Source organism: Oppia nitens, unplaced genomic scaffold, assembly GCF_028296485.1.
Source record: "Oppia nitens isolate AA-2021 unplaced genomic scaffold, nextdenovo-longstitch-racon4-pilon3 scaffold12_pilon_pilon_pilon, whole genome shotgun sequence".
NCBI lineage: Eukaryota > Metazoa > Arthropoda > Arachnida > Sarcoptiformes > Oppiidae > Oppia > Oppia nitens.
In genome coordinates, this window is record NW_026533191.1 from 1,824,951 (window position 1) to 1,839,360 (window position 14,410).

Consider the following 14,410-nt stretch of genomic DNA (forward strand, 5'->3'; position numbering starts at 1 on the left):
TTATTATACAGTATATTACTGTATCATTTTTTTGTTGTTGAAAAATTATTTATAAAATATATGATATAATTATTATGTCTATTATTATTATTGATATTATTTAATTAAAATTGTTTGAATTGTTTTTTTTAAATTTATTTTTTTGTTTATAATCAAGATAATGTTTATTTTTGTTGTGTTAGTGGTATTAATTAAAATACATTAATGATATTTAATAATTATATAAAAATTTTTTATGTATCAATATATTGTCTACTTTGTTGTTATTAAAGTACAAATACAAGTATTAATAAACTTAACAATAGTTTATAAAAAAGTTATATCTATTGCATATATATATATATATTGTAAAGGTATTACAATTTTATGGTTTACTTAAATTATTTGTTTTTTATAATTATGTTTATTGTTTGCAAAATCATTAAAAATTAAATGTAATTAATATATAATTAAATATTTAATATATAAAGTTATTTTAACTTACAAATATTATCTGTATTAAGTGTATTGATCTAATCAATGTATTATTTTAATTAAATAATTATTTTTTTAAATAATCATAAAAAATATTTATATGTAACTTTTATTATGATATTTTGAATAAAATTATTTAATCACAAAAAAATCAATAGATAAACTATTATTACTATTATAATTTTTGTTTAATATTTAAATATAATATTATATAAAACAATTAACTATTAAATGTCAGAATATGTTATGATAGTAATAATAATTATATTATAACAATAATACTAATCACTACTATTGATATTATTATAATTATAATTAAAAATATATCTTTTATAAAAATATCTAATATTAGATTTTTTTGTTAATTAACTTATATTAAATATAAATTATGTTTATCATATAATACTGTATATTACAATAATTTTTTTATTATACAATTATTTAAAAAAAAATTTAATTTCTAATTTTACTTTATGAGTTTATATTATGACTACAAAATAAAAACTGATAAATCTATTTACTACATTTTTATTTGCAAAAAAATTAGTATAAATTGTTAATGTTAGTTAATATTAAAAATATTTTTATAAGATTTATTAAACTAAATAATGTAATGGGATGTCAATAAATATTTTTTATCAATATTTTTAAATTGATTTACTGATAATACAATTTACATATATTGATATATATTTACATTTAATAACGATTTAATATGTATTTTTATTTATTATAATTTTTTTATGCAAATATTTTATACTTAAAAAATTTTAATATTCAAAATTTTTATACATTATAAATATTAAAATTTAGAAAAATAATCATAGTTTTAAAATATTTACATGCATTATAAAATGTTAGTTATATGATTATAATATTAAAATATTTTATAAAAATTAAGGTATATTAAATAAAATAATATTTTTTGTATATTAAACTAATAATTAACTTATTTTTTATTTACTTAATTAATTATTTTATAAATTATTACAATCTAACAAATATTTTATAATATAAATTACAAGTTTATTACTAAAAGTTTGATTAAAACTTAAATAATATTACAAATTGTAGTACAATTAAAATAATATAATAAATTACAGTATTTAGTTACTACAATAAAAGACAAATAATAGTATTACTTATTTTATTATTATTACTACTACTAAAATAGGTTTACAATTTAGTTTGTGTGTCAAAAAAAATTACATTAATTTAACATTTTAGTTACATTTTTAAACATTTTTTAAACAATTCAAATTATTCATTAGATATTTATAAATTAAATACTATAATTTAAATAATATGATTATTAGATTATCATTTTATTTAAAAAAATAATTTAAGGTGAAATCCTATTATTTTTATTTATAATAAAAAAATTTCTAGATTTGTATGAATTAAATTGATTTTGATTGAATTTTAAAATCAATGTTTTTGAAAATTTTGCGACACTATCGGTGACAGTCATTACTGATATACCAAACCATAGGCTAACTATGCTGCCCAGGTAGATTGTAGTAATAAAAGCAATACAAGTATTATTAAAAGTTATATATATATATTGTAAAGGTATAACAATTTTATGGTTTACTTAAATTATTTATATTTTATAATTATGTTTATTGTTTGCAAAATCATTAAGAAATTAAATTTTGTGATTAATATATATAATAAATATTTAATATATAAAGTGACTTTAACTTACAAATATTATCTGTATTAAGTGTATTGATCTAATCAATGTATTATTTTAATTAAATAATTATTTTTTTTAATAATCAATAAAATATTTATATGTAACTTTTATTATATATTACAGTATATATATATATTACAAATAATTTTTATATTATACAATTATTTTTAAATTGATTCACTGATAATACAATTTACATATATCTATTTACATTTAATAACGATTTAATATGTAATTTTATTTATTATAATATTTTTATGCTAATATTTTATACTAAAAACAATTATTATTAATAAATTTTACACATTATAAATATTAAAATTTATAAAAATAATCATAGATTTAAACTTTTTACAAGCATTATAAACTGTTAGTTATGATTATAATATTTGTATATTAAAGTAATGTTGTTATACTAATAATTAAAATATTTTTTTATTTATTTACTTAATTACTTTATATAACTCAAGTATTAATTGATAAATTATTATAAACTAACAAATATTTTATAATATAAATTACAAGTTTATTGCTAAAAGTTTGATTAAAATTTAATTAACATTACTAATTACAATAATTTAATATAAAATTTAATACATTAATAGACAAATAGTAGTATTATTTATTTTATTATTACTAAAATAGGTTTATAATTTAGTTTGTGTGTCAAAATATTACATTAATTTTACATTTTTGATAATTTTTTTTTTTAAATTTTAGATAATTCATTTGATATTTATAAATTAAATTTATTAGATTATGATTTTATTTTATTTTTTAAACTTTAAAAAAAACTTATTTTAGTGATTAAATCTTATTATTTTTATTAGTAGTTAAAACATTTGTAGATTTATGTGAATTAAACTGATTATTGAATTTAACAAACAATGTTTTTGAAAATTTTACGCCACTATCGGTAACAGTCATAATTGAAATGCCAAACCATAGGCTAACTATGCTGCCCAGGTAGATGAGAAACTCGACAAACTCGATACGCGGATGATACTGGGTTAGCTTAGCCGATTGGGACGGTGCCAATATTAGGGCCATACTATCGTAATCAATTGAACTGGGATTATAGAACCGATGGACTCGGATGTCATACTCTTCAAATAGGCAATCAATTTCAATGGGACACCGCCGACGACATACCAGTGCCAACTGTCTATTCACTTGTTCGTGTTGGGCGTAATACATTAGATTTAAATAAAAGAAATATAGCCGGCGGCTTAAATTTCTGGTCAAATAAATGCTAGGCCATCTATCATTTTGACCATCAAATTTGATCAGGGTATCCAGTTTGCACCGGAATAGACAGGCCCATTGGGACTGATAGCCAATCGACCGGTAGTCGAAACAATTAGTTTCGTACGGTCGGGTCAGATAGCGGACAATTTTCTTATGATAGGATATCATATTGATCCAGTAGGGCCTGTAGGCTAACAGTGCACTTTGATGTAATAATTTAGGATCCTCCCGGGTCAGTATTTGTTCCCGACGGGCATGCATATACAGTTGACTGGCCCCGATCGATGTGTTCATAAATAAGCCGGCTATATTGCCCTTACCGCCCATAAACTTTCTACTATTGTTATCGATAGTAAATAATTTACCATGCTCATCATTATCATCATCATCATCATCATCAGTATTATTAGTCAACTGTTCCATAAATGTATAGCACATTGTATAGTAGTCCAATGATGGTTGCACCGGTACCAATTTATTACATGGCAGATATATAGTAGAGTTTTTCCGGTTGTTGTTATAGGCATCGGGTGTTAAAACCAGACAACCGTTAAATTTGGGAAATATTGTGTTATAGCCATACATTGACTGTACCTGTTGTTCAATAGACAGTTGATTAAACAGTTCAAGTGTTGTACTATTGAACCGATCCTTTCGGCCGATAGAGTTGTTTGCGAGAAACTCATCTGATATTAGATATTGTTTGCCAATACATACGGTCAGCCCAGGTATGGATATCAGTGCCGAGTTGTCATATGTTAAAGATATCGATGTCTTGTATTGTAAATAATAATCCGATACACAATATAATTGATACAAACACAATGGCATACATATAGATATGGATATGAAAATATTTAGTTTTATATGATCAAGCAAATATTTTTTAATATCAGTTAACATGGTTGAATTTTATATTAACAATAGCATTTTTGAAAATATTAGACTAATAAAAAATTATATATATTAAATGGCTATTTAAAAAATATTGAAATAATAATATCATTTTTTAGCTAACATGTAAACAAGATAATTATTATTTATTTTTTTTAATGATTATATTATAAATAAATTAATTTATGAATTTTTTTCATATGTAATATTATTGCTTTGTTATATAATAATAATTAGTAATATATATTTTTTAGTCAACTAAATAATATTTTCAATTTATGTTTAAAAAAATCATTAAAAACATTTTTCAAGCTATAGTTAGTTTATTATTATTATAATATTATAATGTGTCAATAATAAAGGTGTATAATAATACAAATAATTTTTTAACATTATTTTATATTCATCGGCTAATTTAGATATAATATACARTATATAATTTACATCTATATCTAAACATAACAATATGTATTTTATTAATCATTAAAATATTTATATATTTATATTATACAAAAAATTTGTTTTCTACATAAACAACTATTATTATTATTATTAATAGTTTACTGATTGTAAGTATATTAAAATTAAAGGAATAATACTTATTTCTAACTTTATATATATATTAAATAAATTAAAAATAAACTAGTTAAGATTTAAAAAAAAAGTTTTATAAATGCTAAGCATGCTAAATTATTTAATATCAATAACTATTGTAGAAAAGATTATGTGGGGGGGTGGGGTGGGAGATTGTAAAGGCAATTTAGCCGGGGATTATAAATAAATACATTTTTGATAGTGGTGGCCAGTCAACTATACACAGGGGACAATTACTCGACCAGGGTTGAATACAAAATTGTTACCACAATAAAAAGTGCACTGGTTAGCTATAGATCATACTTACCCGGATCAACTATTTTTTCTATGATCGGCAGCTATCTGGCCAACTCACTAACCGTACAAAACTAATTGTTTCCGGACTATCAGTCAATTGGCTAACAGTTCCAGTAATAAGTTTGTGTATTTTTTTTAGTCAAAAACAAATAATTAAATAAATAAAATGCTAATCTAATGATATTATTAACTAAATTATACAAAAAAAAATCTTATTATTTAACTTTATAAATATCTAAATGAATAATCTAAACTAATTAAAAATAAATTAATTTAAAAATGTAATGATTTTTTAAAAAAATATTAAACTAAACAACTAAATTGTATACCTATTATAGTAATAATAATTAAATAACTAATACTACTATTTATTTTTTACTTTTTAATAACTAATTACTGTAATATATATATATATATATATATATATATATATATATTATGTGATAATTATGTATAATAATAATAATAATAATAATATGATTGTATAATTGTAAAACATTATTACTTGTATTATGTAAATTAATTTTTAAACTAAACTTATTGTAATTAACTTGTAATTGATAAAGGTATAAAACTAATTAATTTATCAATTTCAAGTTGTGTTATATAAAGTACTGTAAATATAAAATTAAAAAAAATAAGTTATTTATTAGTAATTATTACTAACTATTAGTTTAATATACAAAAAAATAAATATATATTATTTTATTCAATTGATTCAAAGATCTCAGATCTTTAAGAAAAAATCTATTAATAAATATAATTTTTATGAAAAAAATATTATAATCTTAAGTAAGTTTATAATGCATGTAAAATTATTTTAATTTTATTTTATTTTATAAAAAATATTAATAATAGTTGTCTAGGTATAAAATATTAGCATAAAAATATTATAATAAATACAAATAAATATTTAGTTTACATTTAGATATAGATGTATTTATATACAGTATATATTATATCTAAATTATACGATAAATATAAATTAATGATTTTTACATAATAGTTAAAAAATATATTGTTTATTATACAACATTTTTATTGTCAAATTATACAGTATAATAATAATAATAATAATAATAAAACTTTAACTTGAAATGTTTTTATTTTTTTTAAACATAATTTGAAAATATTATTAGTTAACTGAAAATAGATTAGTGTCTACTAATTATTACAGCAATAATATATTTGTTTATTATAATAATTTTAAATACTAATTATATTGTTTACATATTAGCTAAATAATTAAAAAAAATGATATTTTTTAAATATTCATTTAATATATTTTAATATATATATATAATTTTTATTAGTCTCATGTTTTCAAAAAATACTATTTAATAAATAAAATTCAACCATGTTAACTGATATTAAAAAATATTTGCTTGATAATATAAAACTAAATATTTTTGTATCTATATCTATATGTATACCATTGTGTTTGTATCAATTATATTGTGTTTCGGATTATTATCTAAAATACAAAACATCGATATCCATAACATATGACAACTCGGGACTGATATCCATACCTGGACTGACCGTATGTATTGGCAAACAATATCTAATGTCAGATAAGTTTCTCGCAAACAACTCTATCGGTCGAAAAGATCGGTTCAATAGTACAACACTTGAACTGTTTAATCAACTGTCTATTGAACAACAGGTACAGTCAATGTATGACTACAACTCAATATTTCCGAAATTTAACAGTTGTATGGTTTTAACTCCCGATGCTCTTAACAAACAGAAAAACTCTACCATATATCTGCCATGTAATAGATTGGTACCGGTTCAACCATCATTAGACTACTATACAATGTGCTATACATTTATGGAACAGTTGACTAATAATACTGATGATGATGATAATGATGATGAGCATGGTAAATTATTTACTATCGATAATAATAGTAGAAAGTTTATGGGCGGTAAAGTCAATATAGCCGGATTATTTATGAACACATCGATAGTGGCCAGTCAACTATATATGCACGCCCGTAGTGAACAATTACTGAACAGGGATGATCCGAAATTGTTACATCAAAGTGCACTGTTAGCCTACAGGCCCTACTGGATCAATATGATTTCCTATCGTAAGAAAATTGTCCGCTATCTGATCAAACCGTACGAAACTAATTGTTTCGACTACCGGTCGATTGGCTATCAGTCCCAAACAGACTGTATCTACCGGTGCAAACAGGACACCCTGATCGCACTAGTAGCACACGATAGATGGCCTGGTGTATTTTTGACCAGAAATATTAGCAGTCGGCAACGTTTATATTATTTTAATCTATTGTATTACGTCACTCATGAGGATGTGAATAGACAGTTGGCACTGGTATGTCGTCGGCGGTGTCCCATTGAAATTGATTGCCAGTTTGAAGAGTATGACATCCGTGTCCATCAGTTCTACCAGCCCAGTTCAATTGATTACGATAGTATGGCCCTTATATTGGCACCGTCACAATCGGCTAAGCTAACCCAGTATCATCCGCGTATCGAGTTTGTCGAATTTCTCATCTACCTGGGCAGCATAGTTAGCCTATGGTTCGGTATGTCAATTATGACTGCCATCGATAGTGTCGTAAAATTTTCAAACACATTGTTTGTTAAATTCAATAATCAATTGAATTCAAACAAATCTACAAATCTTTTTATTACTAATAAAAATAATAAGATTTCATCACTGAATTAAGTTTTTTTTTTAAAAATAAAATAATAATCTAATGATTTTTAAAAAAAATCTAAATTATAAATATTTAATGAATAATCTACAATAATGTAAAAATTATTTTGAAAATACAATGATTTTTGTTTTTTGATACACAAACTAAATTGTATACCTTATTGTGATAATTAAATAAAATAAATAAACCTATTATTTGTATTTTACTTTAAAATATATACATTTAATATAACTTATAATATACATTAAGTTTTAATTAAATTTATAGTAATCTATTTGTAATTAATATTTTTAAWAAAAAATATTTGCCAGATCATAATAATAATATAAAACTAAATAATTTATCAATTTCTACTTGTGTTATATAAAGTACTTAAAATATAAAATTAAAAAATAAATTTAATTATTAGTACTATTAGATTAATATACAAAATTATGAATTTTTTAAATTTATTATAAGCTAATTTTTATTAAATATAAAAAATATTATAAACTTAACTAAGTTTATAAAGCATATAATGTGTTTAAAACTAAAATTATTTTTATTTTAGTTTAATATATCCAATGAATAAAAATATTAATGATTGTTGTTTATATAAAAAATAAATAATTTTTATTTAGTATAATAAATATATATATATATATTAATATTGAATAAAAATATTATAATGAATATATTGTATAATATAGTGTAGTTGTTATATAAATTATTATACAAATATCAAATAATGTTAATTATTTTTAGACAATAGTTAAACAAAAATTGTTTTATTATACAACTTTTTTTTTATTGTCACATTATATAATAATAATAAAATAACTTGAAATGTTATATTTAATTATTTTTTTTGTGAAATAAATTCAATATAATAGTTGAATATAACTTAGACTCCAGAGTATACTAATTATTACAGTATTATAGTATATTATGTTTTAACAAAATATTATTTATTATAATGATTTAAAAAATAATATTAATTATCTTGTTTACATGTAAGCTATTAAAAAAAATATTTCTATATATATATATATATATATTTTACAATTCAATTTATTACATATAATTTTTAGTAGTCTAACGTTTTCAAAATGATATTTTATTTAATATATGATAAAATTCAATCATGTTAAGTGATATTAAAAAATATTTGCTAAATCATATAAAACTAAATATTTTTGTATCTATTTCTATATGTATACCATTGTGTTTGTATCAATTATATTGTGTTTCGGATCATTATCTACAATACAAAACATCGATATCTATAACATACGATAATTCGGGACTGATATCCATACCTGGGCTGACCGTATGTATTGAGAAACAGTATCTAATATCAGATGAATTTCTTGCAAACAACTCTATCGGACGAAAAGATCGGTTCAATAGTACAACACTTGAACTGTTTTATCGGCTGTCTATTGAACAACAGGTACAGTCAATGTACGGCTATAACTCAATATTTCCGAAACTTGGCGGTTGTCTGGTTTTAACACCCGATGCCCTTAACAATGGTAAAAATTTTACTACTACATATCTGCCATGTAATAGATTGGTACCGGTTCAACCATCATTGGACTACTATACAATGTGCTATACATTTATGGAACAGTTGACTAATAATACTGATGCTGATGATGATGATAATGATGATGAGCATGGTAAATTATTTACTATCGATAACAATAGTAGAAAGTTTATGGGCGGTAAAAGGGCAATATAGCCGCATTATTTATTAACAAATCGATCAGGGCCAGTATACTGTATATGCACGGCCGCGGGAACAATTGCTGACCAGGGAGGATCCGAAATTGTTACGTCAAAGTGCACTGGTAGGCTACAGGCCCAACTGGATCAATATGATTTCCTATCATAAGAAAGTTGTCAGATATCTGACCAAACCGTACGAAACTAATTGTTTCGACTACCGATCGATAGGCTATCAGTCCCAATCGGATTGTATCTACAGGTGCAAAAAGGACAGCCAGATAGCAATTGTAGCACACGGTGATTTATGGCCTAGCTCATTTTTGACCAGAAATACTAGCAGTCGCCAGCATTTCTATTATTTTAATCTAAATTATTACATCCAACATGAACAGGTCAATAGACAGATGGCACAGTTATGTCGCAGGCGATGTCCCATTGAAATTGATTGCCGATTTGAGGAGTATGACCTACGTGTCCATCACTACTACAATCCCAGTTCAATTGATTATGAAAATATGCTGCTTATATTGGCACCGTCCCAGTCGGCTAAACTAACCCAGTATCATCCGCGTATCGAGTTTGTCGAGTTTCTCATCTACCTGGGCAGCATAGCTAGCCTATGGTTTGGTATATCAGTAATGACTGTCACCGATAGTCTAGTAAAATTGTCAAAGACATTGATTATCAAATACAATCAAAATCAGTTTAATTCATACAAATCTACTAATGTTTTTTTAATTAAAAAAAAATATTAAGATTTCACCTTAATTTAAGTTTTTAGTTTTTTTTGTTGTTAAATAAATAATGTTATTATCTAATGATTTTATTATATTAATTATTTTCATATATAAATATCTAATGAATAATTTTAAATAATGAAAAATTTTAAAATGCAATGATTTTTTTTGGACAAACAAAATAATTTGTATTCCCTATTGTAGTAATAAAAAATAAATAAATAATAATATTATCATAAATAGTATTTGTCTTTTACTGTATTAACTAAATGTATGATTGTAATTGTATAACATTATAATATGTTATATAAATTAACTTATATTAATAAACTTGTAATTGATATTATTAAGTATTTTATTAGATCAATATATAGATAAAACAATTTATCAATTTCTACTTACGTTATATAAAATACTTTTTATTTCTATATTAGTTATAGTTTATTTAATATAACATAATTTTTTATTAAATATAAAAATATTATAAACACAACTAACAAGCTATAAACATATATGTAAAACGTTAAAACTAAGTTTATTTTTATTTTATTTTATTACATGATGTATAAATAAAATTAATATTTAAATAAATTAGTATAAAATATTAGCATAAAAATATTCTAATAAATATTAATAAAAAAAAAATTCACATTAAATCGTTTATATGTAAATATATGCATGATATACTGTATTATCATAATTGTTCAATAAATTAAATTTAAACTTAGTTTTTTTTTTAATTATTTAAAAAAAATAAATTGATAACAATAGTAAACTTAATAATAAATTAGATAAAAAAATCAATTAATTATTAAATAAATTATAATTTTAGGACTCGAAAAGTTTGATTTGATTTATAATAAAAAATAAATATATTATTAGAAAAAAATTATATAAAAATTAAAATATTTCATTACAGTAACAAAAATCTAATTTTTTTATAATCATAAAAAAATAAATTATAATAATTACAGTTAGTTTCTATATATTTATTGATTTAATTGTTCATTGATCTAATGTATTTAAATTGTTAGATAATTATTATATTTTTCAATAAAAATAAATATCAATTCAATATTTATTTTTTGTATAATTTATCCTGTTATAATGTTAAATGATATTTTTTTTTTTAAAAAAAAGGAAATTGTTATACATTTTTTATTACATGAATTTATAACAATATTATATTTAGACTACTATTACATCATAACAATTATTGTCAAATATTATGTATTAAAATAAAACAATTAATATTATATTTTTATGACATAGATATTATTATATTTAATTAAAAATATATATATATAATTATTATAACTAAAACAATAAAAATGCGTTTTTTATATATAAATATAATGTACAATATAATCAAATTATTGTATTGATAGATCAATATATATATATACATATATATATATATATATATATATATATGATGTAAATATATTGTATTTAACAATAATTATTATTTTTTTCAATAAAATAATTTTCCATATAAAAAAAATAATATTTTTACAGTTGTTTATATCCTAATTAAATTTTAATTAACTATTAAATTGTTTACTTAATAATACAGTTATATTCAATATATATATATTTGTAATAAATAATATATTTGTCATATATATATATATAATAGTATAATATAAAATAAAATAAAAACAGTTTTATTTAGTGAATAATATGTCTAAATATGCTACATAAGCATATTTTACTTGTATAAACATTTTAAATTACATCAATAATTTTCATTCATTGTTTTTTTAAAGTAAAATAATAAAATAAAGTATTGTCTACTAACATGATTTTACAATAATAATAATATTGTTATTGTTTTTAATTAAATTGATATTTTCTTATATTATAAATTAAGTTGTTTTTAAATAAAATTAATTTAATTAAATTTTTATTATTGTTTGTCAAAGAATAAGATTATTTTATTCAACATAAATAATAATATTAATAATAAATTGAAATCTAATTTTCATATTAAATAAATTAATAATAATTGTCAAACATGTTTGCCGATTGGTTGCAATACCGTTGGGATCTATTGATAACAACATGGTTTGGCAACAATTTGTTTGCTATGAATTTTTACGGTACATTAGCTATAGTCTACTGTATGTTTTGGACAGTTGGCCTATTCTATCTGTTTGTCGATACGACCGGCCGACCAAGTTTTCTATTAAAATACAAGATCCAGGAGCCGTATACTCCCGTAAGTAAAAATAGTTTCTAATATATATATATATATATATATATATATATATATAGAAATATATATAGAAATAGATAATTAATTAATTATTATCATAAATATCGTACTATACAACAATCAGATGACCAAATCTGAATTTATGGATATGATTGGACAGGTAGTATACAATCAGACAGTGGTAATGTTGCCATTGTTTTATTTGTTAGCCCGTGCTTTGGAGTGGCGCCAGTTTCCTACCGGACAGTTACCATCACTGGCCCGTATTGTAACGGAAGCTATCGGCTATCTAGTACTCTACGAGATTGGCTTCTACTATACACATCGACTACTACACTACGGACCATTGTATCGTTTGATACATAAGCGCCATCATCGATGGCAGGCACCGGTAGCCATGAGTTCGTTTTATTGTCATCCGGTAGAGCATGTGATCAGCAATATTATGCCAGTATTTATAGGTAACTGTGCTCTCTCTCTCTCTCTCTCTCTCTCTCTCTCTCTCTCTCTCTATCACTCTATTAAGTAAAATCGTGTATACGTGGGTGCGCTCATGTGTACTAGATTATGTAATTTTTAGTTTTTCTACTAAACATGATTTGATTTTTTTTTTTGAAGGCCCATTTGTGTTGGGCTCACACCTATTCATTCAATGGGGATGGTATGGGGCGGTTATATTTGTCACACTAGCCCATCACTCTGGCTATCATTTTCCGTGTATGATATCATCGGAATATCACGACTATCACCACTTGAAGTATACATTAATTTTTATTATTTAGTTTTTTTTCTCTCTCTCTCTAATTATAAAATATTTTAAAAAATTAATTAATAATTTTATAACTAATAGATTCAATCAAAACTTCGGTACGTTTGGTCTATTGGATTGGATTCACGGCACTAACAATGAGTTTTACAAATCAATTGCCTATAAGAGACACCGGGTTTTCATGAGCTGCCAACCAATCAAACAGTTATATCCCGATGAGAGTCAAAATATTAGTAGTAATAATAATAATAATGTTAAAAATAAATAATAAATATCATTAATTTTATTTAAAAAAAAGTATAGCTGCTATGTACTGTATATTGTTTTATTAACAATATCAATAACTGTAATGACATAACAAAAATAAATATAATGACTAAAACTGTACACTAAATGACAAAAATACAGTATTATTATTATTATTAAGGATAATCAATAAATTATTAAAACTATTAACTGATTAATTAAATATAATATACAATATTAGATTGATTTATAATATATATATATATATATTATATTTTAAATTATAATTTATAAAAATGCTATTTAACAAATTCTATATAAAATAATTAGGATATTTATAATTATAATTTATATATATATATAAATATATATTATATAAATAAAATTTAAAATTATTAATATTTTCTAAATACTAAAAAAAAATATTATACAGTATACTCTGTAAATAGTGATTACAGTTTTTTTAAAATAAAAAATTGAATTTTAATTAAAATGAGTATAAATTATTAGGCGTGGTTCATATAGTAGGTTAGGGAAGGGGTTAGCGGTTAGGATATTTATAATTATAATAATAAATAAGATTTCTATTGTTTAATAATTTTTTAAACACAAACAAAAATATTATTATATTTTTTTTTATAAAATTCATTTTAGTTTGTTTTAAAATAAGTTTTTTTCCTCAAGTAAACTACATTACATAAACAAATTTTACTTGAATAAAATATTTTTAAAAATTACACAATTAACTTAATCTTCTAGTTATTTCCAAATAAACTATTATCTAATAAAATGATTTTACAATAATTTTAGGATATTTTCTTTAAAAATATA

General features: G+C 21.6%; 1 protein-coding gene across 2 annotated transcripts; it reads left to right on the forward strand.

Moving 5' to 3' along the window:
• Positions 1-12,250: 12,250 nt before the first annotated feature.
• LOC128955851 (fatty acid hydroxylase domain-containing protein 2-like) lies at positions 12,251-13,603 on the forward strand. Of its 2 annotated transcripts, none has more exons than XM_054301540.1 (4): positions 12,251-12,567; positions 12,725-13,025; positions 13,183-13,321; positions 13,415-13,603. In XM_054301540.1, exons 1-4 carry the CDS (start codon positions 12,364-12,366, stop codon positions 13,599-13,601), a joined length of 831 nt encoding a protein of 276 aa, XP_054157515.1. In that variant the 5' UTR covers positions 12,251-12,363; the 3' UTR covers positions 13,602-13,603. The 2 variants fall into 2 exon arrangements, with proteins under 2 accessions (XP_054157515.1, XP_054157507.1); XM_054301532.1 differs by having other exon boundaries at positions 12,256-12,567; positions 12,689-13,025.
• Positions 13,604-14,410: the final 807 nt, after the last annotated feature.